The following is a 27982-nucleotide window of genomic DNA, read 5'->3' as shown; positions in this document are numbered from 1 at the left end:
GGATTTGCTTTCAGTTCAAATGGCAAAATGCTTGCAGGTCAACACAGAGAAACGAATGACCTGTTTACAACAAAACACCATACCTAGACATGAGCTAGAGTCTATCAAAAAGCATCAGATAGCTTCATATTCAGGTTAATAAAATTGGGTGAATTGCACATTTCAAAAGAGAATCTGGGACACTGGGCAAATAACAAAGACTTCGAGCAAACTGGGCTCACTGCCCAGAACAGTGGGCACATGTGTTCACATAATGGCGGGCTTTTGTCCACTGTGTGTGTGTTCATGCACACCCACATTCAATCATGCAACATTTGCTCAGAGAAAGTAGGGCCAATAACAGAAATGCTAACATGAACAAGTGACCTCAGTGTACAGACAGAAGCAGTGCCATATTTTGGCATCCTTTTAGTCTCCACAGTATTCCAATCCACACCTTTTTGCCTCATTGCTGTGTAAATCTTGACTTTGAAATCACTAACTAAATATTGAATATAAAATGTACAGATTTATTGTTGTCTCAATAAGAAGAGTTGTCATGAGTTTCACATATTTTCTAAAAGAAGAAAAGAGTCTGCTTAGTGTATTCTATAGAATACACAAAATATATGATCCTACAAAAGAACTACTTACCATTTCCTTCATTTTCGCCATAAATCTCCTTTCCAGTTGTATAGCCTTAAATAAGGGCTCTGAATTCTTTGTCCTTCCTTACTGTAAGAAGAATAATAGCTTCTTTGTGAATGAAAGGGCTGGATCTCTAACTCTGCAGCATGACCTAGGATTGAGGGAAGGTTCAGGACTACGCATTGATGCATAGACAACCACTCCAAAACTTAGGATCTGTGATGGTTAATTTTATGTGTCACCTTGACTGGATCACAAGGTGCCCAGATGTTGGGCTAAACATTATTTCTGGGTGAGTCTGTGAGGGTGTTTTTGGATATAATCGGTATTTGAAATCAGTAGACTGAGTAAAGCAGATTGCCTCCCCCACAATGTGGGTGGGCACCATCCCATCCACTGAGAACCTAAACAGAACAAAAAGATGGAGGAAGGGGGAATTTTCTCTCTCTCTCTCTCTCTGCCTGACTACTGAGCAGAGTCCCTAGGCCTGGGACTTACACAGTGGGCCCTCTAACTCTCAGAACACCACTATCAGATTTCTTGGGTTTCCAGCTTCCAGACAGCAGATACTGGGATTTCTCAGCCTCTGTAATAATGTGAGCCAAACATTTATAAGAAATCTCTTTATAATACCAAGAGTGTGATTACCAAGGATTATTGGGGGCCCTCTTGGAGATTGCCTACCACAGTCTGCATCTCTTACCTGAACTTCTGGAAATTGGAGCAACAACAGGGTTTATACCTTCCATTCCTTCTTTCTGGAATGAGACTGTTACAAATGAAGCACAAAAAAGTCAAGGAGAAGTGTAGCCAGAGTTGAGGCTGAAGACTATACCAAGCTATGTATGTCATGTTAAAGATTTTTGACTGTATCCTCAGAACAAGAAAAACCTCGGACTTGGCTCACACAGTCAGCTCTCCCAGCACCCCTGGCAGATATTGCTGGCAATGACTGGTTCTGTCTCTGCCTTCCCTAAAAGAAAACCAGACACAGAGTCTGGCCCTAGGTGAAGGGACTGTTGAGAACCTGATAAATGGTTCACTTCTCCAGGCTAAGTTTCAGAGCTAGGCAAGCTGTATGAAGGACATGCACATGCCTGGTGCCGACAGAAGGCCTAGAAGGAAACATAAATTTTGAAGCAGGTCAGGTGTAAGATCACTCATAGGGGAATGTTGGTGACTGTGAAAACCTGGACCTTTTATGTCCCAGCTAATGGCCCACAAGGGATTAATACATTGTAAGGCTGATTCTGTAAGATAGGTTCTGCCAGCAGGGGGCGCCTGTAGGTGCTTTGCACTGTTGCTGCATCAGGTCTGGTACTCATGGGTGAGCAGCTCTTGCCAAAGGAGTTGTTGAATCACAAAGTTGTGTCCGAGTCTTTGTAACTGAATGGGTTGCAGAACGCCGGTCTTCCCTGTCCTTCACTATCCTCCAGAGTTTGATGAAGTGTCCTAAAGCAGCTGGAATTCACTGTAGCCTTTATGAGGATGTCACATGGCTACTTTGATTTCCGGAGCCAACAGCACTTCATGTGACAGGAAGACTAAAGGTGAGGCAGGTTTGGCTTCTGAGTTGAGTGGACAGGTACCTCAAACTGAGGCCTGGTGCTCAAGGTTTTCTAAAAGCATAGGTTCTTGAAAATTCCATTCTGGTTAAATTAGCAGCAACTAATGAGGTAAACTGTTCTTTTTTTCCCCTCTTCCAACAGCTCCCTTTCTCATCTGTTCTGCCATTTCCCTGATGCCCTATAAAACAGAAAAGTTCCATTGAGCCTTGAAATTATTTGGCAAGGTGGTTGCAAGAGCTGGCCTTGGCTCATATAATCGCTTTTGCCCTGTGGTGTCTTAGAGGTCCCACCCGATGTCTGGCAGTTCATTAATGCACAGAGAGATACTGCCAACAGGGTCAGCAGAACACAGCACTAGAGAGTATAAGTTTAGCTCTTGTCACACCATCTGGGATGAACCACAGGGAACCAAGTGAAGCACTCACTCCCAGGATCATGCAAATGTGGGAGTAGATCCTGTCTTTATTTAAGATTTTGACATCTTATTCATTATGGATTTTTTGTGATAATTTGGTTTTTTAAAATATTGTCCTTAAATATTGCATTTGTCGTGATTGCTGAGCTCTGGTCATCTTTTAAAATTTGCACCACAGGTGAGTACCCCTCCCCTCACCTTAAGTCCAGCCCTGAATACCTTCACAGTTTTAAATCAAAAGCTTGAACCAGTTAATCAGTCCATCAGCACCAGGACCTTCTGGCCTTGATTTCTCCCTTCCCCTAAGTCTTGAGAACACAATGAAGCCAACAAATAGAGAATACAATAATTCTTTTCTTTGTATCACAACTTTTGATTTAGAGTCAGCTAGCAATTTAGGTCACTGGTTCATTTCCAGCTAGAAGGACTTGGTGTGATCTTTGCTTCCCTCGTGGCTCAGATAGTAAAGAATATGCCTGCAATGTAGGAGACCCAGCTTCAATCCCTGGGTTGGGGAGATCCTCTGGTGAAAAGAATGGCTGCCTACTCCAGTATTCTTGCCTGGAGAATTCCATGGACAGGAGTGGGCTACAGTCCATGGGGTCACAAAGACTCAGACACAGCTGAGTGACTAACACAGAGTATTTCTATACCTAATGGTATATCACAGACCTAGCCTAAAAATGGGAAATACTTTTGTTATTTAAAGATTATTTTCATTGAAAGGAATAATAGTGGTTAGTATTGAGTGTGCTTCTTGTTTTACTAAACTGATATGATCTAGAATGCAATTAACTTAAAAAATTTTTTGTATTGGGGTACAGCCATTTAACAAACAATGTTGTGATAGTTTCGAGTGAACAGCGAAGGGACTCAGCTATATATATACGTGTATCCATTCCCCCTCAGGCTCCCTCCCATCCAGGCTGCCACAGAGCATTAAGCAAAGTTCCATGTGCTGTACAGTAGGTCCTTGTTGGTCATCCATTTACAATATAGCAGTGTGTGCATGTCCATTCCAAACTCCCCAACTGTCTCTTTCCCTAGTCCTCACACCCCCAACCATAAGTTCCTTCTGTACGTCTGTGCATCTGTTTCTGTTTTGTTAAGTAAGTTCATTTGTGTTATTTCTTTTTAGAGTCCACATATGAAGGATGTCATACGATATTTCTTCTTGTCTCTGACATACTTCACTCAGTAAGACACTGTCTCGGTCCATCTGTGTGGCAGAGAGTGGTTTTATTTCATTCTTTCTAAGGACTGAATAATATTCCACTGTCTGTATGTACCACATCTTCTTTATGCATTCTTCTGTCAATGGACATTTAGGTTGCTTCTCAGTTATTGTAAACAACGCTGCAATGAACATTGGGGTACATGGATCCTTTCAGATTATGCTTTTCTCTGGATATATGCCCAGGAATGGGATTGCAGGGTCATATGATAGCTCTATTTTTAGTTTTTAAGAAACCTTCATACTGTTCTCCATAGTGGCCATACCAATTTACATTCCCACCAACAGGGTAGGAGGGTTCCCTTCTTTCCACACTCTCTCCAGCATTTATTATTTGTGAATTTTTTGGATGATAGCCATTTGGCAGGTGTGAGATCTCATTGTAGTTTTGATTTACATTTCTCTAATAATTTGTGGTGTTATTTTATTTAATAATTTCATGTGCCTAATGGTCATCTGTATGTCTTCCTTGGAGCAATGTCTATTTTGATCTTCTGCCCATTTTTTGATTGGGTTGTTTGTTTCGATGATGTTAAGTGTCATGAGCTGTTTGAAAATTGTGGAGACTAATCCCTTGTTGGTCACATCGTTTGCAAATATTTTTTCCCAGTCTGTGGGTTGTCTTTTCATTTTTATTGTTTCCTTTGCTATGCAAAAGCCTATGGGTTTAAGTGGGTCCCAGTTGTTTAGTTTTGCTTTTATTTCCTAGAATGGGATTAACTTTTACAGCCACTCTACTTATTTGAACTTTGTAAGGATGAAGGACTGTGGAGGTATGCTCATTTTATGTCTAGGATTGCCAGATATTTGATGTTGAACTTCACAGCTCAGTATCTTGGCTTCTTAAATGCTAAGATGAAAATTAAAACAAAAGTGCATACACAAATGAGGGATTTTTCTCATTAAAATTTTTTTTCTTGATTGTATGAGGCTTTCTGAGGCTTTATCTCAATATTTTTGAACCCTTGCCAGCTGGAAGAAAGGACAAACAGCTGGTCTAAATTGCCAAGAAATTGACTTCCGTAGTTCTAAGTGTAGAAGAGGGAATTTGTCTTTGTTGTATATTTCGCCTTTGTCCTGGGAGTGATGTTTTGATGAGTCCTCTTGGTTGTGCAAATTTGAACCAAATAGCTATCAGGGAGAGCTCCTGATTTTAATTAAGTAACTCAAGGCAAATATGTCAATCAGATTCTGTTTAATGGTGACAAAAGTTGACCTGGGAGAGGTGGAATATTCTTTTACATAGTAACAGCGATCATAAGTTTAGTTATTCTTAGGATATGCATGCAGAGAAGGCAACGGCGTCCCACTCCAGTACTCTTGCCTGGAAAATCCCATGGACGGGGGAGCCTGGTGGGCTGCAGTCCATGGGGTCGCTAAGATTCGGACACGACTGAGCGACTTCACTTTCACTTTTCACTTTCATGCATTGGAGAAGGAAATGGCAACCCACTCCAGTGTTCTTGGCTGGAGAATCCCAGGGATGGGGGAGCCTGCTGGGCTGCCGTCTATGGGGTTGCACAGAGTCGGACACGACTGAAGCGATTTAGCAGCAGCAGCAGCAGCAGCAGGATATACATGACTTCCCAGGTGGCTCAGTGGCAAAAGAATCCACCTGCCAAGCAGGAGACACAGGTTCAATGCCTGGGTCAAGAAGATCCCCTGGAAATGGAAATGGCAACCTACTCCAATATTCTTGCCTGGGAAATCCTATGGACAGAGTGGCCTGGTGGGCCACAGCCCATGGGGTTGCAGAGGTGGAATGGGACTGAGCAACTAAACAGCAGCAATACGAGATACACACTGAAATATTAGGGATGAAGAGTCTGCATCTTTCATATGTCTCATCAGTAACTGTGTTGCAGGGGAGAGAGAGAAAAACAAATGTGGTAAATGTTAACAATTGGTGAATCTGGTGAAGGATTTATATCACTTCATTGTACTATTTTTGCAACTTTGCCATATGTTCAAGTTTTTAAAAAATTTTCTCAAAATGGAAAGTTTTAAAAACTGATTCATGTTGTAGATAAATGTTTATACACATATATGAAAATGTATATATACATATATATGAAACATAACAGGGCTTCCTTGGTGGTTCAGATGGTAAAGAATTTGTCCCCTGGAAAAGGGAATGGCTATCCACTCCAGTATTCTTGCCTGGAGAATTCCATGGATAGAGGAGCCTGGCAGGCTATAGTCCATAGGGTCGCAAAGAGTTGGACACGACTGAGCTACTAACACTAATACTTAGCTGTAGTAGCAACATGAAACATAGGCTTCCCAAGTGGCTCAGTGGGTAAAGAATCCGCCTGCAATCCGGGAGACCCAGGAGACATGGGTTTGATTCCTGGGTTGTCAAAATCCCTTGGAGGAGGCATGGCAACATACTCCAGTGTTCTTGCCTGAAGAATCTCATGGTTGAGGAGCAGGCTACAGTCCATAGGGTTGCAAAGAGTTGGACACGATTGAAATGCCATATGTTTAAAATTTTTTTAAATTTTCTCAAAATAGAAAGTTTTAAAAGCTGATTCATGTTGTAGATAAATATGTATACACATATATGAAAATATATATACATGTGTGTGTGAAACATAACATATATGTTTGTTTGTTATATATGTTATGGGATTGTTAGTGTCTGCCAGAATTTTAAAGCTAGAGAAATCCACCTTGGTCACTTGGGGGACAAGCTAGTAGATGGCGTGATATGAGAAACAAGAACAGGGACCATAGCTGTTTGGCGGCCTTGTCCTTAGCAATATGCTTTCTAATTCAGAATCCAATCTGAGCTCTAAACCAGAATCATCACTGCCTTTAGTTATAACCTCCATGGATTTTTTAAGCAGCCTAGGTTGCCTGATACATGCTCCTTGGCCTTGGACTGGAGCTCCTTGTCCCATCCTGGTAAATGATCAGGTTTTAGTGATGGTGCAGTTGTCATGAATGCCTTGAAAACTATTTGATTAATTTATTCCTCTATTGTTTCTGGCTCCAGAAATTTATTAACTCTCACATCAGTCCCTTCCATTTTTAAGGCCCAATATCTACGTTCAAAGCAAAGCAAAGTATCCAGTTAATTCGTACAAGTCTTTCTTCAGTGTTCCAACCCCCTTTTTCCTAGAAATTTATGTACCACATTTCTTGTATGATTCCCCTTCCTCCAACATGGGATACACATAAATAGTGGGTGTTGAAAGGATAAGGGGGATTGTATAATTAAATTACCACCAGCTGTCTGAAGGCTTGGTCATACTTTCTTTCCTTGAGGTTTTTGTTACAGCTGACAGGCAAAGCTAACTAGTGAAGTGTGAATAAACACACACACACACACACGGAGTCCTCAAGACAAGGGAAGAAGGTCTGAGATAAAGGGAGGAATGTAAGACAGAGGAAATAACCACTTTTGTCCTTAGAACTCCAACCAGGAAGTGAGGGAACCAGGTCTTTCAACTTCCTTGCCAGTGTCTTGGTCTCCTGTGATGAATCAGAGAGCTGAGAAGTGGAAAATCTGGGTCACTGGCCTAGCCCTAGAGACCAGTTTGGAGTAAGAACTGAAACTAAAATTCACAACTTTATACAGGGTTGGAATCCTGCCCAGTATGCAAACATTAATAAAAGAATAGCTATGATTTATTGAATGCTTAAAATGTGCTGTACAATGAATTATACACTTTTCATGTGTTATTTCATTTTGTTCTCACCATTACCCTATTAGGTAGTCATATTATCATTAACCTTAGTCTACAAATGAGGAAATCAAAGCACACAGTTTAAGTAACTTGTCAGCATCACAAAGCTGGAAATCGATGGGGCTGATAAGAGCCCAAGTCTGCTTAGCCAGTGATGTCAGCACCACTGCACAGCTCTTCCAAATGAGTGGGACCCTAGGCAGTCATTCTTGGGCTTCCCTTATGGCTCAGCTGGTAAAGAATCTGCCTGCAATGTGGGAGACCTGGGTTCGATCCCAGAGTTGGGAAGAGCCCCTGGAGAAGGGAAAGGCTACTCACTCCAGTATTCTGGCCTGGAGAATTCCATGGACTGTATAGTCCATGGGGTTGCAAAGAGTCAGACACAACTAAGTGACTTTCACTTTCACTAGGCAGTCATTCAGAGGAGACTGGGGACGTTTCTCCTTCTACTAGTGAAACTTTGAATTTTTTAAGTAAATAAAAAGGCATTTTAAAGTAATGCCTTTTGTAATATATGACAAAGCTTTTTATTACTAGCATCCTTCAGGACCCTACTCAGGCACTACCTTTTTCATGAAACTTTCTCTAATCAGATTTAATTAATCAGTCACTCATTTGTGTTCTTCTTTGTACCTTTATCATAGCACTTACACAATTTGATTTGTATTGTGATATGATGAATGCCTGCCTCACTTTCCACACTGCTGCTGCTGCTAAGTCGCTTCAGTTGTGTCCAACTCTGTGCGACCCCATAGACGGCAGCCCACCAGGCTCCACCGTCCCTGAGATTCTCCAGGCAAGAACACTGGAGTGGGTTGCCATTTCCTTCTCCAATGCACTAAAGTGAAAAGTGAAAGTGAAGCCGCTTCAGTCATGTTCGACTCTTAGTGACCCCATGGACTGTAGCCTAGCAGGCTCCTCCGTCCATGGAATTTTCCAGGCAAGAGTACTGGAGTGGGGTGCCATCGCCTTCTCTGCACTAGATTTTTAAAATTAATTTTTATTGGACTATAGTTAGTTTACAATGTTGTCTTGGTTTATACTGTAAAGCAAAGTGAATCAGCTATGTGTGTATACATATTTCTCCTCCCTTTTAAGCTTCCTTCCCATTCAGGTCACCACAGGGCATTAAGTAGAGTTCCCTGTACTTTACAGTATGTTTGCATTAGTTATCTATTTTATACATATTATCAATAATGTACATGTGTCAACCCTAGTCTCCCAATTCCTCCCACCACCACCTCCCGCTTCCCGCCTTGGTATCCATACATTTGTTCTCTATGTCTGTGTCTATATTTTTGCTTTGCAAATAGGATCATCTATACCAATGGCTCAGTGGGTAAAGAATCTGTGCTAATGCAGGAGATCAGGGTTCGATCCCTGGGTTGGGAAGATCCCTTGGAGTAAGAAATGGCAACCCACTCCAGTATTCTTGCCTGGAAAATTCCATGGACAGAGGAGCCTGGTGGGTTATAGTTCATGAGGTTGCAGAGTCAGACATGACTGAGCACACATACCATTTTTCTAAATTCCACTATATGCATTAATATATGATATTTGTTTTTCTCTTTCTGACTTACTTAGCTCTGTATAACACTCTTTAGGTCCATCCACATCTTTACAAATGACCCAGTTTGTTCTTTTTTGTGTTTGAGTAATATTCCATTGTATAGATGTATCCGATCTTCTTTATCCATTCATCTGCTGATGGACTTTTAGGTTGCTTCCATGTCATGCCTATTGTAAATAGTGCTGCTATGAACATTGGGATGCACATGTCTTTTGTTCTGGGAATATGCCCAGTAGTCCTACACTAGATTTTAAACATGAAGTACACAGCCTAGCACATGCTCCTGTAGGCACTGAACTAATGTTGAACTGCATGAACTAAGGCAGCCAAATTGTCCTTGAGTTTTATTAACCAAATACATTTATTTGGTGTCATGAGCTTAGCTACCTTTGAACTCCCACTTTTTCATCTAGGAAATGAAATATTTTTTAAAGGCCCCTTCCTCATCACAAATATTTCTACTTATCTCAAGGGGTATCTCCCAATCTCTCATAAACTGCTCCTGGTTCTGCCCTCTTGCTATGAGGCACAGCTGCCACTTTGCTTCCTATGTATGGTCCTAGGTCACACATCTCCTCCAGCCTCTGCCCCATTCATTCCAGCTACTGGAGGGCAGATCTTTCAATTCATGTACGCATAACCTTTTCTCTCCAGGTTACTTGCATGGCCCGGGGAAGCAGGCACGTCCATCCAAGTCTCAATTCTGCCAATTAGTTTCCCCTGCTGCACTAATAATACAGATAACAGATTTGCATTTATGAACTCTGTTGGACAGTTTTCACCACATAAAGGTCCAGTTTTATTATATCTGGGAACCTGTTTTTCTTACTAGCCCATCATTCAGTTTCTTTAAGGCTTCATTTCCTCACTTATAAAAGAAGGTTGCTTTACTGGGACGTCAATACTGCTTGGTTTCTTTTCCTTGCACTTGTCACCATCTGGCATGTTGTAGTTATTTCTTGTTTATTGTCTGCCTATCCCATAGACTGTAAACTCCATGAAAACAGGGTCTTTGCTGGTTATTTTTTTTAACTGCTCTGTCTCTAATATATATTAATATAATAATTTTGCCTGACATGTAACAGTCCTCAGTATTTTTGAGTGAATGAATGAGATAATGTATCAGAATTATTGTGTACATTTTAAGGGATTCTTCCAGTTGTCTACTTCTACATAATGATGTACTTCAAAACAGTGGCTCAACACTATTTTATTATATCTTGTGATTTTGTGGGTCAGGAATTTGGACAGGTCTCAGCTGAGCAATTTGTCTGCATCATGTGATATTCACTGGGTCACTCAGTAGTATTAAGCTGAAGGCTGCTCTGGAATTCCCAAAGCAACTACACTCACATCTGGCACAGAATCCACATGAGACCTAGTGCCTGCATGCAGACTGATGGGTAATATTTCACAAGGGTCTCAGGGCCTGTCCTCAGTGTCTCTCCAGAAAAGTAATCACACTTCTTTCATGGCAACTCAGAATATCAAGGGCTTCCCAGGTGGCGCTAGTGCCAAGGCAGGAGATGTAAGAGAGCAAGATTTGATCCCTGGGTTGGGAAGACCACCTACAGAAGGAAATGGCACCCCACTCCAGTATTCTTGCCTGGAGAATCCATGGACCGAGGAACCTAGTGGTCCACAGGGTCAAAAAGAGTCGGATACAACTGAAGCGACTTAGCACGCAGGTAGAAGCTGATGCAACCTCAGAATTTACGACCTCACACCACATTCTATGGGTCAAGAAAGTCACTAAACCCAAATCTCCCAAAAGAATTAGTGAAGAATTTTCAACCATCTTTAATTGACCATATTCTTCCACCTTTTGACCATAAGCATTACTACACGCATTGCTCACTTCATCCCAAAGTCCTACAAGTTTCATAACTTTTCCTGTGGTGATTCGGAAGTCCAGAATCTCTCCATCTAAGTCAAGTTCAGGTGAAGAAGAGGCTTCTGGGTTACAGCTCCTTGAAGTCTGATTCCTCTTGATCTGAAGATTTCTTGGTGTCCTCTGGGCTTTTCATTCTGCTCTTTGAGTCATTCTTCCTTTTTCATAAGAAACAGTCCTTTTTTTGCAATTGAGTAACTTTTTTTTTCTAATTTTTTTTAAAACTTTTAATTTTGTATTGGAGTACAGTTGATTAACAATGTTGCATTAGTTTTAGGTGTTCCACAAGGTGATTCAGTTATATGTATTCCTGTATCTATTCATTTTCAGATTCTTTTCCCATTTTTATAAAAATGCTCCAGAAAGTAAGCATAGAGGGAACGTGCTGCTGCTGCTGCTAAGTTGCTTCAGTCGTGTCCGATGCTGTGCGACCCCATAGATGGCAGCCTACCAGGCTCCTCTGTAGCTGGGATTCTCCAGGCAAGAATACTGGAGTGGGTTGCCATTTCCTTCTCCAATGCATGCATGCATGCTAAGTCACTTCAGTCGTGTCCAACTCTGTGCGACCCTATGGACAGCAGCCCTCCAGGCTCCTCTGTCCACAGGATTCTCCAGGCAAGAATACTGGAGTGGGTTGCCATTTCCTTCTCCCTACAGGGAACACACCTCAACATGATAAAGGCCATATATGACACACTTAGAGCTAACATCATACTCAGTGGTGAAAAGCTAAAAGCATTTCCTCTGAGATCAGGAACAAGACAAGGATGTCCACTCTGGCCCATTTTATGCAGTTGGGTAACTTAGCCTGCTTCCTCTCAGCAGCCAGTTGAAGGTCCAGAGGTATCTTTTCCTGCTGTATTGTCTTAATCCCTTTCAGTACATGCTGATACAGTTGGCTTAAAAACTTTGAGGTCATCTTTTCTACTAATTTAAAATGAACTATTCTAGACAAAAGACACACTGCTTTTTATTCTGAAACAGTCTTCTCTTCCTTGGGCTGCCTGAGCGGCTGCTATAGGATCAGTATCAGTATCAGTTCAGTTGCTCAGTCGGGTCTGACTCTTTGAGACCACATGGACTGCCGCACGGCAGGCTTTCCTGTCCATCACTAACTCCCGGAGCTTGCTCAAACTCATGTCCTCTGAGTCTGTGATGCCATCCAACCATCTCATTCTCTGTTGTCCCCTTCTCTTGCCTTCAGTCTTTCTCAGCATCAGGGTCTTTTCTAATGAGCCACTTCTTCATGTCAGGTGGCCAAAGAATTGGAGTTTCAGCTTCAGCATCAGTCCTGCCAATGAATATTCAGGAATGATTTCCTTTAGGATGACTGGTATGATCTCCTTGCAGTCCAGGGGACTCTCAAGAGTCCTCTCCAACACCACAGTTCAAAAGCATTAATTCTTCGGCACTCAGCTTTCTTTATGGTCCAACTCTCACATCCATACATGACTACTGGAAAAACCATAGCTTTGACTAGACAGACTTTTGTTGGCAGAGTAATGTCTCTACTTTTTAATATGCTATCTAGGTTTGTCATAGCTTTTCTTCCAAGAAACAAGCATCTTTTAATTTCATGGCTGCAGTCACCATCTGCAGTGATTTTGGAGCCTAAGAAAATAAAGTCTATCACTGTTTTCATTATTTCCCCATCTATTTACCATGAAGTGATGGGACGGGATGCCATGATCTTCGTTTTTTGAATGTTGAGTTTTAAGCCAGCTTTTTCACTCTCCTCTTTCACTTTTATCAAGAGACTCTTTAGTTTCTTTTCACTTTCTGCCATAAGAGTGGTATCATCTGCATATCCGAGATTATTGATATTTCTCCCAGCAGTCTTGATTCCAGCTTGTGGTTCATCCAGCCTGGCATTTCACATGACGCATATAAGTTAAATAAGCAGGGTGACAATATACAGTCTTGATGTACTCCTTTCCCAATTTGGGACATGGTCCATTGTTCCATGTCTGGTTCTAACTGTTGCTTTTTGACCTGCATACAAATTTCTCAGGAGGCAAGTAAAGTGGTTTGGCATTTCCATCTCTTGAAGAATTTTCCAGTTTGTTGTGATCCACACAGTCAAAGGCTTTGGCATAGTCAATAAAGCAGAAGTAAATGTTTTTCTGGAATTCTCTTGCTTTTTCTGTGATCCAGCACTTGTTGGCAATTTGATCTCTGGTTCCTCTGCCTTTTCTAAATCTAGCTTGAACATCTGGAGGTTCTCGGTTCACATACTGCTGAAATCTTGCTTGGAGAATTCTGAGCATTACTTTGCTAGCATGTGAGATGAATGCAATTGTGCAGTAGTTTGAACATTCTTTGGCATTGCCTTTCTTTGGAATTGGAGTGAAAACTGTCCTTTTCCAGTCCTGTGGCCACTGCTGAGTTTTCCAGATCTGCTGGCATACTGAGTGTAGCACTTTAAAGCATCTACTTTTAGGATCTGAAATAGCTCAACTAGAATTCCCATCACCTCCACTAGCTTGGTTTGCAGTGATGCTTCCTAAGGCGCATTTGACTTCACATTCCAGGATGTCTGGCTCTAGGTGAGTGATCACACCATGGTGGTTACCTTGATCACTAAAATCTTTTTGTATAATTCTTCTGTGTATTCTTGCCACTCTTCTTAATATCTTCTGCTTCTATGGTTAGTTCCATACCATTTCTGTCCTTTATTGTTCCCATCTTTGCATGAAATGTTCCCTTGGTATCTCTAATTTTCTTGAAGAGATCTCTAGTCTTTCCCATTCTATTGTTTTCCTCTATTTCTTTGCACTGATCACTGAAAAAGGCTTTCTTATCTCTCCTTGCTATTCTTTGGAACCCTGCATTCAGATGGGTATATCTTTCCTTTCCTCCTTTGCCTTTCACTTCTCTTCTTTTCCCAGTTACTTGGAAGGCCTCCTCAGACAATCGTTTTGCCTTTTTGCATTTCTTTTTCTTGGGGATGGTCTTGATCACTGCCTCCTGTACAATATCACTATAGGATAATGTGCTATAGGATAATGGGCCCTAAATATTTTAGAAGCTCTTTTGTCTAGTGGAAAGACACATGCTTAAGCTTCATACAGGTCTTTTTGTTGACTGAAATGGTGTATGAGGCACTATCTTAAATCTTCTTGAGGTCTTAACTATGTCGTGTGTCTAATACTTAAATCCTGGATTTGATTTTTTGTTTGTTCTTTTGCCCTGAAACTGCTTCCTGTTTTGAAAGCTTTTGCTGTCTGGAGAAAATGAAGAGGAGAGCAGTTTGACTTTTGACTAGCAAACCCTGACTATATTTCTTCTAAATTCTGCTTAAAAACTGAATGGTTCTTCTTTTTTTTTTAGCCCATCTTTTCTATCCATATTTTATCATATGTGATTAAAGGCAACCAGTTAGTATGTTTTCAATTCTGCCTAAAAATTTCCTCTGCCAGATCTTCCCATTCATTAGGTAACATTTTCTGTTTTGCACATTCCCATGGGTAATGGTGTTGCTAAATTTCTGCCAGTACATAACATAGGTTATTTTTTTTTTTTTCAGTCTCCAATAGTATTTTCTTCACTGTCCTTCACAGACTCTTCAGCAGTCTCCTCAGTGTCCTTCCAGCTTCATAATAGGTCTTTACAGCTTCTGTGGCATCCAAGTCCCAAATATACTGCCACTGGTTTTAAGTTTTTGTTACAGTTATACCTGGGAGAAGGAAATGGCACCCCACTCCAGTGTTCTTGCCTGGAGAATCCCAGGGACAGAGGAGCATGGTGGGCTGCCATCTGTGGGGTCACACAGAGTTGGACATGACTAAAGTGACTTAGCAGCAGCAGCAGCATAGCTATGCCCCACTTAAAGGTACCAAATATGGTACCACTATCTAATGCTACTTAGGAAACTATTCCAAAACCTATGGCTCAACAAAAAACACTTTATTATGTCTCAGGGTTTTGCGTGTGTGCATGTTGAGTCGCTTCAATTATGTCCAGCTCTGTGACTCTATGGACTGTAGCCCGCCAGGCTCCTCTGTCCATGAGATTCTCCAGGCAAGAATATTAGAGTGGGTTGCCTTTTCCTACTCCAGGGGATCTTCCTGACCCAGGGATCGAACCCTCTTTCCTATGTCTCTTGCACTGGCAGTTGAGTTCTTTACCACTAGTGCCACCAGGGAAGCCCCATCTCATGGTTTCAGGGATCATCAATTCTAGCATGACTCAGCAGGGTAAATCTATTCTGTATAACCACAGCTGGAGTTGCTTGATTATTCCAGCTGGTGGCTGAACTGATCTGGAAGGTCCCAGACTGCTTTGCTCACATGCCAGATACCTTGATGGTTCTAGATGGTGGGCTCAACTAGGCCCCTCTCTTTGTCTCTTCACATAGTCTTGGGCCTTCTCCACATGGTTTCTCTAGCATGGGAGTTTCTTATATGGCAGCTCAGGGCTTCAAAAGTAAGTGCCTTCAAAGTCTAATATGAAACTGCAAGGCTTTTTTTGAATTAGCCCCAGAAGGCCTAGAACATCTTTTATATTATATTCTATAGTCAGTTAGATCTAAGATTAAAAAAAAAAGGCAAGAAGAATTAGATTCCATCTCTCAATGGAAGAAGAAGGAAAGAATTTGTGGTGGTCTTTGCCACAGACACTCTATCCTTGCCTGCAGAATGATTGCTTTCTGAGAAGGACATTTTTTTTTTAATTAATTTTATTGGAGTATAGTTGCTTTGGAGAAGGAAATGGCAACCCACTCCAGTATTCTTGCCTGGAGAATCCCGTGGACAGAGGAGGCTGGTGGGCTGCTGTCCTTGGGGTCACACAGAGTCAGACATGACTGAAGCGACTTAGCCTGCATGCATGCATTGGAGAAGGAAATGGCAACCCACTCCAGTATTCTTTCCTGGAGAATCCTGTGGACAGAGGAACCTGGTGGGCTGCTGTCTATGGGGTCACACAGAGTTGGACACGACTGAAGCAACTTAGCAGCAGCAGCATAATTTCTTTATAACTATAGTTGTGTGAGTTTCTACTGTACAGCAAAATGAATCAGCCATATACATACATATATCCCTTCCCTTTTGGACATCTTAAATCCAAGGTTAGAGAGGTGGACATGGAGCTGTGAGGGACAAAGGAGACGTCTATTTATTAACTACATCAGCTGAGTCAACTGCAGTGGTCAGTGAAGTGACAGGTGTGGCAGACGTATCGTCCTCCTATCTAAGTCTCAGTGAATGTTAGGGGTCAAAATTAGGGAAACAGCGTACATGGTGAGAGGCTAAGCATGATGCTTTGGAGCTAAACTGGTTTCAAATCTTAGCTTTATATACTGAGACAATATTTACCTCCCTGTGTCCTATATTAATTACTTACAAAACAAATAACTAGAGCTTACCTCATTACATTATTGTGGGGATGAAAGGAGTCAGTACATATTATACCTTTAGAAGAGAATATGGCAAAAAACATATTAGACATGGTTATTTTATTGCCTTATAGTTCATGAAGCAATCCATCAAGGTGGGGAGAAGGAAGGGAAAGGAAATAAAAAAACTAAATAAATGGAAGGTAAACATACCATTGGAGTATTTGGAACTGATGATGAAGACAGGCTCAGTGGGTAAAGAATCCGCCTGCAGTGCAGAAACCACAGGAGACTTGGTTTTGATCCCTGGGTTTGGAAGATCCCCTGAAGTAGGAAATAGCAACCCAATCCAGTATTCCTGCCTGGAAAATTCCATGGACAGAGGAGCCTGGTAGGTTACAGTCCATGGGGTCGCAAAGAGTCAGACACAGCTGAGTACACACACGTGAAGACAGACACTTTCCTATTTTTTGTCCCTTATCATCAATTCAAATGTTTCCTGAAGCACCATCAGTTGACCAGTTCAGAAGCAGTGTACTCAGGAAAGAATAATGTAACTGGTTTAATTTATCATCATTATCTATCCAGATTGAGTTCTAATCTAGAAAAATGAGAGAGATATGCAGGGAGGAAGATATGTGACTTTCTACTATAATGATCCATGGAATCTATAGTCTTCTGCCTATCTTATAATGAATTAAAAAATAAATGAAATTCTTAAAAAAAGCTGTCAGGATAGGCCATGTTATTCTGTAGTAATAAATAACCCCTAGAATGTCCTTAGAGATCTGGTGGTTAAGAATCTTCCTTGCAATACAGGGGATGCAGGTTCCATTCTTGGTCAGGGAACTAAAATTCCACATCCTGGGGAGCAACTAAGCCCGTGCTGCAACTGCTGAAGCCCATGAAGCCTAGGGAGCCCATGTGCTGCAACTAAGACCTGGGGCAACCAAATAAATAAATAATTGATTAAAAAAACAATCTCAAACTCTCAGTAACTTAATACAGCAAAAGTGTATCTCTTGCTCATTCCACATGTTCAGTTTGGCCCAGCAGGAACACTGGACATTAGAGTCATTCAGAGACCCCAGCTGATAAAAGTTTCATCTTGATGAGCATTGTTCTCCAAAGATCAGTACAACAGTGGAAATTGACAGTAACTGGTAGATTGTATTCTTGTTTCAGAATACTCACCCCTTCTGTACTCTGTGGGCAGAGTGCAATTTCCTGCATCATGACTCTGGACTTGGCCATGTGACTTACCTTGGAGAATTAAATATGGCAGAAGGGACAATGTATTTGTTCTGAGCAGAGACTTTAAGAGACATCACAGTCTCTGCCAACTCTCTTAACCCTCCTGTATGCTACCATTAGAAGAATATTCCCCAGGTAGCCACTGCTTCTTCAGTAGGCATCCTGGAATGAGAGCTACATGGAGCAGAGTTGAATCCATGCCCAACCAGCCCATACCTGAACCACAGATCCTTGAGTGAAATTGGATGTTTGTTGTACAATGCTGAGATTTGGGAGCTCTTTGTTAAGCAGCATTGTTTCAGCACAAAGATGACTAATACAGTGATCAACACAGCAGGATTTCATGACTAGCTACTACAGATAATGGTTTGCAAGTAAACATATGAAATAGGAACTTGCTAGTATTCTAAGAAATATAAGGTAAAATGAGATGATATTAGTTATATACTATATAAATACAGATAGATATCTAAAAGGTCTTATAACTATTAAGTTATTACTTGAAAGTGAAAGTCGCTCTGTCAAGTCCAACTCTTTGTGACCCCATGGACTATACAGTGGACTATAATTCTCCAGGCCAGAATACTGGAGTGGGTAGTCTTTCCCTTCTCCAGGGGATCTTCCCAACCCAGGGATTGAACACAGGTCTCCTGCATTGCAGGTGGATTCTTTACCAGCTGAGCCACAAGGGAAGCCCAATAATACTGGAATGGGTAGCCTATCCCTTCTCTAGCAGATCTTCCAGTCCCAGGAATTGAACCAGGATCTCCTGCAATGCAGGCGGATTCTTTACCGAGCTATCAGGGAAGCTCCTAGTTATTACTTATCTATTAGATAAGGAAAAAAATTAAAATGATAAATCCTAGTGCTCTTTAAACTGTGCAATATGATAAAATTAGAAGGTTCTTTTAGTATACAATTTCTTTACCTTAAAAAGTTATACTAAGGAAGTAATTCAAAAGAATAAAATAATGAAGTAGGAAAAGTTCATTAAGGCATTGTTAATAAGAGTCTAATATTATAAATAACATAACTATGCAGTAATAGAATATTATTAAGCAAACTATAGTTATATTGATATTATATAATCATTAGAATAATAAATATGAATATTCTGTAACAATATGGACAAATATCTAATAAATGAGAAAAGGGGGGATATAGCTAAGCTGTACATAATTGTAACTATACAAATGGTTATGTAATATTGAGTATATGGATAATAATTATAGGAAATATGGAGAAATTTAAACAGTTGTGCTGGAGAAGTGGATATATGGTTGAATATTTTCTTTTAAAACTTACGACAATACTTATGGCTGATTCATGTTGTAGTATGACAGAAATCAATGCAACATTGTAAAGCAATTATCATTCAATTAAAATAAAAATAAATAAAGTGAGAGGAAAAAATAAAATAAAAAGTTAGTTCTTTTAACAGTAAATTTAATTAAAAAAAAGAAATTTCTTTTTTCAACAATATACTCTTGTAAGTGTAGGAGAGTCAACATTTGCATTAGATGACATATTTTTAAAAGATTGGAAAAAAGTTAAACAAACTTTAACATTGATTATCTCTTGGTATGATAGATGATTTAATTTCTATATACTTTACTGTATTTTTCAATTCTTTTACAATGAATGTTTTATGACCTTTGTAAAAGTTATTTTAAAAATGAGCATATATACCTATGACTGATTCATGTTGACATATGGCAGAAATCAACATAATATTGTAAAGCAATTATCCTCCAATTGTTTAGTCACTCAGTTGTGTCCGACTCTTTGTGATCCCATAGACTGTAACCCGCCAGGCTCCTCTGTCCATGGGGATTCTCCAGGCAAGAATATTGCCCTCCTCCAGAGGATCTTCCCAACCCAGGGATTGAACCCAGGTCTCCCCCATTGCAGGCAGATTCTTTACCACCTGAGCTTCTGGGGAAGCCCATCCTCTAATGAAAAATAAATAAATTAAAAAAAATAAAAATTTTAAAATGACTGAGCATATTTTCTAGCCTTGCGTCTGTGACACCCACAGTTTATCTAGCTAATGCTATAATTTCTTGAATATAGCACATGTCTGGCTGTAGACACAATTCCTCTCCAAACTCAGTAGCCCATAATTTGGTTTGAGACAAAACTAAATAAAGCACCAACTTCGGTATGGAAGATGGAACTCTAGCTCTCCCTGCCCACCTTTTTTTCTTTTTTTCTTCTTTGCCTTCAGAAGCATCAGGGGATTCTTTTTGAGAGAGGTGACCTGGTGAGCCTTGTCTCAGGTCAAACTGGACCTTAAAACATTTCCTGGAAACACTCTAAGCTCAGGAGCAGCATGGTCTTCAGTTCAGTTCAGTCACTCAGTCGTGTCTGACTCTTTGCGACCCCATGAATCGTAGCACGCCAGGCCTCCCTGTCCATCACCAACTCCCGGAGTTCACTCAGACTCACGTCCATCGAGTCGGTGATGCCATCCAGCCATCTCATCCTCTGTCGTCCCCTTCTCCTCCTGTCCCCAATCCCTCCCAGCATCAGAGTCTTTTCCAATGAGTCAACTCTTCGCATGAGGTGGCCAAAGTACTGGTGTTTCAGCTTTAGCATCATTCCTTCCAAAGAAATCCCAGCATGGTCTGAGGTACAAGCTATGTTGAGGTTGGTGGGCAGGTCTTTCAGATATTTCTTCTGAAATCTCAGATGTTACCCTGCCCTCCCAACCCTTAGTCTGTACTGATAATTAGGAGAATTAACTGATGAGGTGGGAGCAGGAATGATGGTTTGCCCCAAGAACACAGGCTCCCCAGAATCTCCCCAATACTCAGTCTCACCAATACTCATGCTTCCTAAGTTAAACTCTTAGGATACCTGAGAGGATTAATTTGTTCTAGAGAAGGTTTGTTGGTCTTTTCTTCAGTGGACATGTCTCAGGGGCCGCACCATATAGAAGACAGCCTGTATCAGAGCCTTACCAGAGACCTTGAGCCTCTTTGGTCTCAAATTTATCATCTGTGAAATGAATATAACTAAGTCAACCTTGCCACATGTGGGCACTATAAAGCTTTCTGCAAATTAAAAAAAGGTCAGTGGTAATGCTAATGACAGTGATTATGTCGCTTAATAAAAAGGTTTTATTTTAGAGCTAAAAAGGAGCTTCGGGGCTGTACGCACTTTAATTATAGTATGTCTGATATGTCAAAACTCTGTTACTTAAATAGATGATACAGGGTCTCAGGCATCAGGATCACCAAAGAGCCTTTTTCTATGATTTTAGAACAGTTAGAGGGAAGGTTTGGGTTCTGATGGCCACTGTCTTGGGCTTGCCTGGTGGCTCAGACAGCAAGGAATCCGTCTGCAATGCGCGATACCTGGGTTTGATCCCTGGCTTGGGAAGATCCCCTGGAGGAGGGCATGGCAACCCACTCCAGTATTCTTGCCTGGAGAATCCCGTTGACAGAGGAGCCCGGCAGGCTGCAGTCCATGGGGTCGCAAAAAGTCAGACACGTTTGAGTGACTAAGCACGCATGAACGGCCACTGTCTTGAAGCTTTTCCGGGAAGTTCAGGGACCCACTGCCCTCTTGAAGCTAACAAAGCCCAGTAGCCTTTGTGCTTGGGAAATTGAAACCCAGGGAGATAGAATACCATAATATCAAGATGTCTGAGATGGAGGCAGCTAATAAGGCTGTAAGGTTTTGTAAGAATGCCTCCTTTCCCGAGTAAAGTTCCTGGTCCCCACATTAATGGTGACACTGACATATGAGATCTCTGGGAAAATAGCATCATGTCTTATAACCCTGTAAGGGCTGCATTTGCTTTCAGATTGCACCTAAAACGTTCCTAGACTCCAGCTCTGGCTGGGGGGTTACCTGTGGGTGGGGTAATGCAGGCACCCAAGAGGACTTCCTCTCCAGATTTTCCCATCAGTTGGTTGTTTTTTTCCAGAGCCCCTCGGTGGTTCAGGGAAGGGACAGAGGGCTTGGTGCGGAGTCCTCTAAGCCCTCTGCTCTTCTGCCAGCATCATCCAGGCAGGGAAGACGGAAGGGTGTGTTCAGGCCGCGGCGTGTAACCTGGGGCCGACTGGGCCCCAGCACACTGGCTGCGGGGAGCCCCGCCTCCCCTCGCGGTTGACAGCTCAGCTGGTGTCGAGCAACTCGTGCCAGCCAGTGGTGTCTCAGCCTGGAGTGTGTGCGCGCACCGCCGCGCTGCCCCTGGCCCCAGCTCCCCAAACAGCTCTGGGCGCCACTCGGCTCCTGTCGGCTTCCTACTGAGAACAGTCCCTCCCTTGTGCCGTAGCACGGTTAGCTAGAGGTTTGGCCACGTCAAATCGGGTTTTCTGAAGAAGCACGGAGCAGAGCTCTCTCTTCGCCGACACAGAAAGAGGGAGCTGGGGAAGACAAGGTTCTTTGCGCTGGAGATTCGAGGGCCAGGCTTCTCATTTTCCCAGGCTGCTTCCACTCCCGGGTGAGGAGCGCCCCGCGAGTAAGGACAGCGCCTGGAAAATGGAGCAGGCGTGGACACGGTAGGTGAGCTGCGTCTTTCCCGCCGCTCTCTGGCTTTGGTGTCTTTCCACCCCCGCCCCCCCCCGCCCCCCACCCCGGCCCCATTACCCTTTTGGAGAGGTCGCCCCTCACCACTAGGGGCCTTTGAAGGCTTCTCTTTTCATCGCCTCCTCCTCCCTAATTCCCAGCCCACTTCTTCTAGTCTCCTGCACATCTGTCCATCTGTTCTCTGGTGTCTCGCTGCTTAAGGAATCTCCCTTCCACTTAGTTTCAATGTTAAAAATAACCAGTGAGGCTGCTGGAAGTTTTTGTGGAAGGGTTTCTCTGTCTTTTAATTGATCCACAGATCAGAGGGAATTCCCTCAGGTCTGTCTTTAGAGATACCTTTGATTTCAGATACCTTGAAAAATATCAGATTGCTTCTCAGCCTGCCACGTTTTCCTTCTCAACTTCACCCTCTACTAGTCTCACACCAGAGCTCATTTCCAGAGTCTCCAGTTGAAGCTGACTCTGTGGGAGAAAAGGAGGAGACCAGGGTTCCGGTTATTGCTTAGGCTTTGTCGAGGTCAGGGTGACAGTTGCTTTTAGGTCAGAAATTGGAGATACACTGTGGAATTGTGTTTCCCCCATGCCCCACTGCTTCCCCCCAATATACTTTCAAATGCAGCTCACTCTTGAGACAAAGAGTTCATTTTTGTTTTTCAGGGGAAGAGTGATGGAAAGGCTGTATTCAGAGATGTTTCCATAACAGATAGGTTGTCATCTCCAAGATTTAGCTTTGGAGAATTGGAGTGGAACTCAGATGTGTGTTATTGAGTTCTAATAGAGGGCAAATTGTACTAACACAGAAGGTAAATATGGTGCTTAACAGTACTTGTGAAATAGACCTGGGAGATTTTAGCCGGTTGTTCAACATGGGAGAACTGTATAACGTGAGCTTTGAAGAAAGGACACATTGAAGGTGAGAGTGTGTTGAGAAGTACACTATCCAGATTTACTTTTTTCTCTTTTCTGCTCTTCACAGGCCTCTCCTAGAGGCCAGAGTTCCATTTTGAGCATCACTGGATAACGGCAGTGCAATCAGGAGTCTTCAGGGGGCTGAGAACCACACTTGAGGGGTGACCAAAGACCTGGGGCTCTTTAGTCTGGGGGAGTAAAGACTTGGGGTGAGAGCTTCAGGGCTGCTGGCTATATTTAAAATTTTCAATATACTTTCAAATGGGGCTCATTCAAGGATCAGAGATGAGGTCTGGAGACAAAGACTTCATTTTTGTTTTTCTGTGGAAGGATGGTGGAAACGCTGTATTGCTCCCTTAAAATATTTGAGGAGCAATTGGTGGTAGAGGGATTAGGCCGATTTGGAATCTCTTAGAACAGAACAACCAATGGGAGCAAGTTGTGAGGATGCAAGTTATAGCTTGGTGCAAAGGAAAGGTTTTTTAACAAGTGACCTTCCTGGACATAAATAGGTTTCTAACCCTGGAATTATTCAAGCACAGACTTGGTGACCACTTGATGATAATGAGGGTGAATGTATTAGGGATTCTTGCCTCTATCAGTATTTTTCTCACTTAAAAAAAAAGTATTATTTATTATTTTTTTTGAACTTTTTCCATGTAGTCATTTCAGACAAATTCAGAAATGTCAGAAAAATCACAAATCATATGTTTATGATTTTTATGAGTCAATTTAATGAACTGAGTATACCCATGTAACAAGCACTAAGATCAAGAAAGGGAATATAACCAGCACCCCTGAAGCCCTTGTGACCCCCAGGATAACCATTATCCTAACTTTTAACACCATAGATAAGTTTTGCCTGCTTTTGAACTTCATGTAAGTGAAATTATCCACTGTGTACCCTTTTGTATCTGGCTTCTTTGACTCAATCTTATGTTGTACAGTTCTTCTGCATTGTGTGTAGTTGTAGTTCATTCACTTTTGCTTCTATGTAGGATTCTATTATGTGTTGATATATCAAATGTATTTGTCCATTCTGTTATTAATGAGCATTTGGGGCTATTATGAATATAGTGTTCCTACAAAGATTCCTGTATCTGTCTTTTGGTGAACATAAGTACACATTTCTGTTGAGTAAATATATGGAATTGCTAGGTAATAGGAAATGCATGTTCAGCTTTTGTAGATACTTCTGAACAATTTTCTAAAGTGATTATAAAGAGGATATTCAAAGATATGAGATACAGTGTAAAGGAGCTCCACGCCACTAGTCGTTAGAGAAATGCATATTGGAACCACAATGCCATACCACTATGCGCCTATCACAATCGCTGAAATGAAAGAGAAAACACCAAGCGTTGGTGAAGTAGAAGAGTCATTATGTTCACACTTCTTTTCTATTTCTACCCTCAATAAGAAATGTATTTACTCTGCAACCAAATACACACAATATATAACTGAATCAAATGTTTCATGTAACAATCCTTATCCTTACTGTGTGGTCTGTACTCCGATCTTTCCCAACCTATTCCTTTACTTTAAAAAAAATGCTTGTGTGACTCAGTTTATTTCACCACCTAATGGGTCACAGATGGAAAAATCCTGTAATCATATATCGTAACTGATGTCTCAGATACTTCCTAACTGGCAGCTAAGATCAGTTCATAAACATTTTAAATGTGAGCCAATACAGGCAAGGCACACTGTGCTGAATGCTGAGAGTAAACAAACGGATGAAAGACGGTTTCTGCCTTTGAGGTTTTGACTTTGTTGTCTATAATTCTAGAAGAGGCTAAAGCAGACATATGCATTGGCTGCTCTTGGAGCACAGTGATGGTGGTGGTGGTGGTAGTTTCGTTGCTAAGTCTTGCCTGACTCTTGTGACCCCCATGGACTGTAACCCACCAGGCTTCTCTGTCGATGGGATTCTCCAGGCAAGAATACTGGAGTAGGTTGCCATTTCCTCCTCCAGGGGATCTTCCCAAGCCAGGGATCGGACCTGGGTCTCCTGTATTGGCAGGTGTATTCTTTACTACCTGAGGGGTTCTACTTGGGGGTTCAAAGAATAAAAATTAACTATAAAGCTACCATTTGTATCAAGCTTGCATTTGTTAGCTTCTGTGTTAATCCTTTTGTGAACTTTATTTCACCTAATCGCTGTACCCCTGTGAGGTCTAAAGTAAATGTTGTTTTTTATTTATTATTTAAAATTTAGGTTGCACTGGGTCTTTGTTGTGGCACGCCAGCTCTCTTGTTGTGGTGTGGGGGCTCCAGAGCACATGGGCTTAGTTGCCACATGGCATGTGGGATCTTAGTTCCCCACCCAGAGATTGAACCCACATCCCCTGCACTGGAGGGTGGATTCTTAACCACTGGACCACCAGGGAAGTCTCTTAAGTAAATGTTAATATAGTCATTTTCAAGACAAGAAAATTGAACTTTAGATTAAAATCTTGGCCACACACAGCTGAGGAAGAAATATTACCTCAGTTCAGTCACTCAGTCGTGTCCGAGTCTTTGCGACCCCATGAATCACAGCACGCCAGGCCTCCCTGTCCATCACCAACTCCGGGAGTTCATCCAGACTCACATCCATCGAGTCAGTGATGCCATCCAGCCATCTCATCCTCTGTCGTCCCCTTCTCCTCCTGCCCCCAATCCCTCCCAGCATTAGAGTCTTTTCCAATGAGTCAACTCTTCGCATCAGGTGGCCAAAGTACTGGAGTTTCAGTTTTAGCATCATTCCTTCCAAAGAAATCCCAGGGCTGATCTCATTCAGAATGGACTGGTTGGATCTCCTTGAAGTCCCAGGGACTCTCAAGAGTCTTCTCCAACACCACAGTTCAAAAGCATCAATTCTTCGGTGCTCAGCTTTCTTCACAGTCCAACTCTCACATCCATACGTGACCACAGGAAAAACCATAGCCTTGACTAGATGGACCTTTGTTGGCAAAGTAATGTCTCTGCTTTTGAATATGCTATCTAGGTTGGTCATAACTTTCCATCCAAGGAGTAAGCGTATTTTAATTTCATGGCTGAAGTCACCATCTGCAGTGATTTTGGAGCCCCCAAAAATAAAGTCTGACACTGTTTCCACTGTTTCCCCATCTATTTCCCATGAAGTGGTGGGACCGGATGCCATGATCTTCATTTTCTGAATGTTGAGCTTTAAGCCAACTTTTTCACTCTCCACTTTCACTTTCATCAAGAGGCTTTTGAGTTCCTCTTCACTTTCTGCCATAAGGGTGGTGTCATCTGCATATCTGAGGTTATTGATATTTCTCCCAGCAATCTTGATTCCAGCTTGTGTTTCTTCCAGTCCAGCGTTTCTCATGATGTACTCTGCATAGAAGTTAAATAAGCAGGGTGACAATATACGTCCTTGATGTACTCCTTTTCCTATTTGGAACCAGTCTGTTGTTCCATGTCCAGTTCTAACTGTTGGCTTCCTGACTTGCATACAAATTTCTCAAGAGGCAGGCCAGGTGGTCTGGTATTCCCATCTCTTTCAGAATTTTCCACAGTTTATTGTGATCCACACAGTCAAAGGCTTTGGCATAGTCAATAAAGCAGAAATAGATGTTTTTCTGGAACTCTCTTGCTTTTTCCATGATCCAGCGGATGTTGGCAATTTGATCTCTGGTTCCTCTGCCTTTTCTAAAACCAGCTTGAACATCAGGAAGTTCACGGTTCACATATTGCTGAAGCCTGGCTTGGAGAATTTTGAGCATTACTTTACTAGCGTGTGAGATGAGTGCAATTGTGCAGTAGTTTGAGCATTCTTTGGCATTGCCTTTCTTTGGGATTGGAATGAAAACTGACCTTTTCCAGTCCTGTGGCCACTGCTGAGTTTTCCAAATTTGCTGGCATATTGAGTGCAGCACTTTCACAGCATCATCTTTCAGGATTTGAAGTAGCTCAACTGGAATTCCATCACCTCCACTAGCTTTGTTTGTAGTGATGCTTTCTAAGGCCCACTTGACTTCACATTCCAGGATGTCTGGCTCTAGGTGAGTGATCACACCATCGTGATTATCTGGGTCATGAAGATATTTTTTGTACAGTTCTTCTGTGTATTCTTGCCATCTCTTCTTAATATCTTCTGCTTCTGTTAGGTCCATACCATTTCTGTCCTTTATCGAGCCCATCTTTGCATGAAATGTTCCCTTGGTATCTCTAATTTTCTTGAAGAGATCTCTAGTCTTTCCCATTCTGTTGTTTTCCTCTATTTCTTTGCATTGATCGCTGAAGGCTTTCTTATCTCTTCTTGCTATTCTTTGGAACTCTGCATTCAGAACTGAGCTTATATCTTTCCTTTTCTCCTTTGCTTTTCACTTCTCTTCTTTTCACAGCTATTTGTAAGGCCTCCCCAGACAGCCATTTTGCTTCCCTGCATTTCTTTTCCACGGGGATGGTCTTGATCCCTGTCTGCTGTACAATGTCAGGAACCTCATTCCATAGTTCATCAGGCACTCTGTCTATCAGATCTAGGCCCTTAAATCTATTTCTCACTTCCACTAATCGTAAGGGATTTGATTTAGGTCATACCTGAATGGTCTAGTGGTTTTCCCTACTTTCTTCAATTTAAGTCTGAATTTGGCAATAAGGAGTTCATGATCTGAGCCACAGTCAGCTCTTGGTCTTGTTTTTGCTGACTGTATGGAGCTTCTCCATCTTTGGCTGCAAAGAATATAATCAATCTGATTTCGGTGTTGACCATCAGCCTGGAACTATCTAATTCCAAAGTCTGTTCTCTTAGTTGCTTCATTTGATTGAGTCTTGTAGGTGACTTGGTTTCTGAGTTGCTTCTGAAGCTGCTTACTTACCCTGACTATGATTAAGCTTATGTATAAGTTTAAGACTATGATTCTGTTCCCAAATTTCATTCTTGAAATTTCTGGAAATTCTCCTCACAGAGGGATTCTTCACATAAGCCTCCATATTC

At 41.8% G+C, this 27982-nt stretch overlaps 1 protein-coding gene across 7 annotated transcripts in view; it reads left to right on the top strand.

The window, feature by feature from the left end:
- Positions 1 to 27982, top strand: part of PDE4DIP (phosphodiesterase 4D interacting protein) — a 238564-nt gene that overhangs the window by 12454 nt on the left and 198128 nt on the right. The window contains exon 1 of one of the 7 annotated variants that reach the window (XM_070785808.1): positions 21819 to 22097. The exons of the other annotated variants lie outside the window; for them this stretch is intronic. Within the exon in view, the coding sequence (XP_070641909.1) occupies positions 22078 to 22097 (20 nt within the window). The 5' untranslated portion in view covers positions 21819 to 22077. Of the gene's footprint in view, positions 1 to 21818; positions 22098 to 27982 lie in introns of those variants that run through there. 7 annotated transcript variants of the gene reach the window in all.

The sequence above is a fragment of the Bos indicus genome, chromosome 3 (genome assembly GCF_029378745.1).
Source record: "Bos indicus isolate NIAB-ARS_2022 breed Sahiwal x Tharparkar chromosome 3, NIAB-ARS_B.indTharparkar_mat_pri_1.0, whole genome shotgun sequence".
NCBI classification, from domain to species: Eukaryota; Metazoa; Chordata; class Mammalia; order Artiodactyla; family Bovidae; genus Bos; species Bos indicus.
Note: the sequence above shows the minus strand (reverse complement) of the source record. Positions and strands in the feature narration are given on the sequence as shown.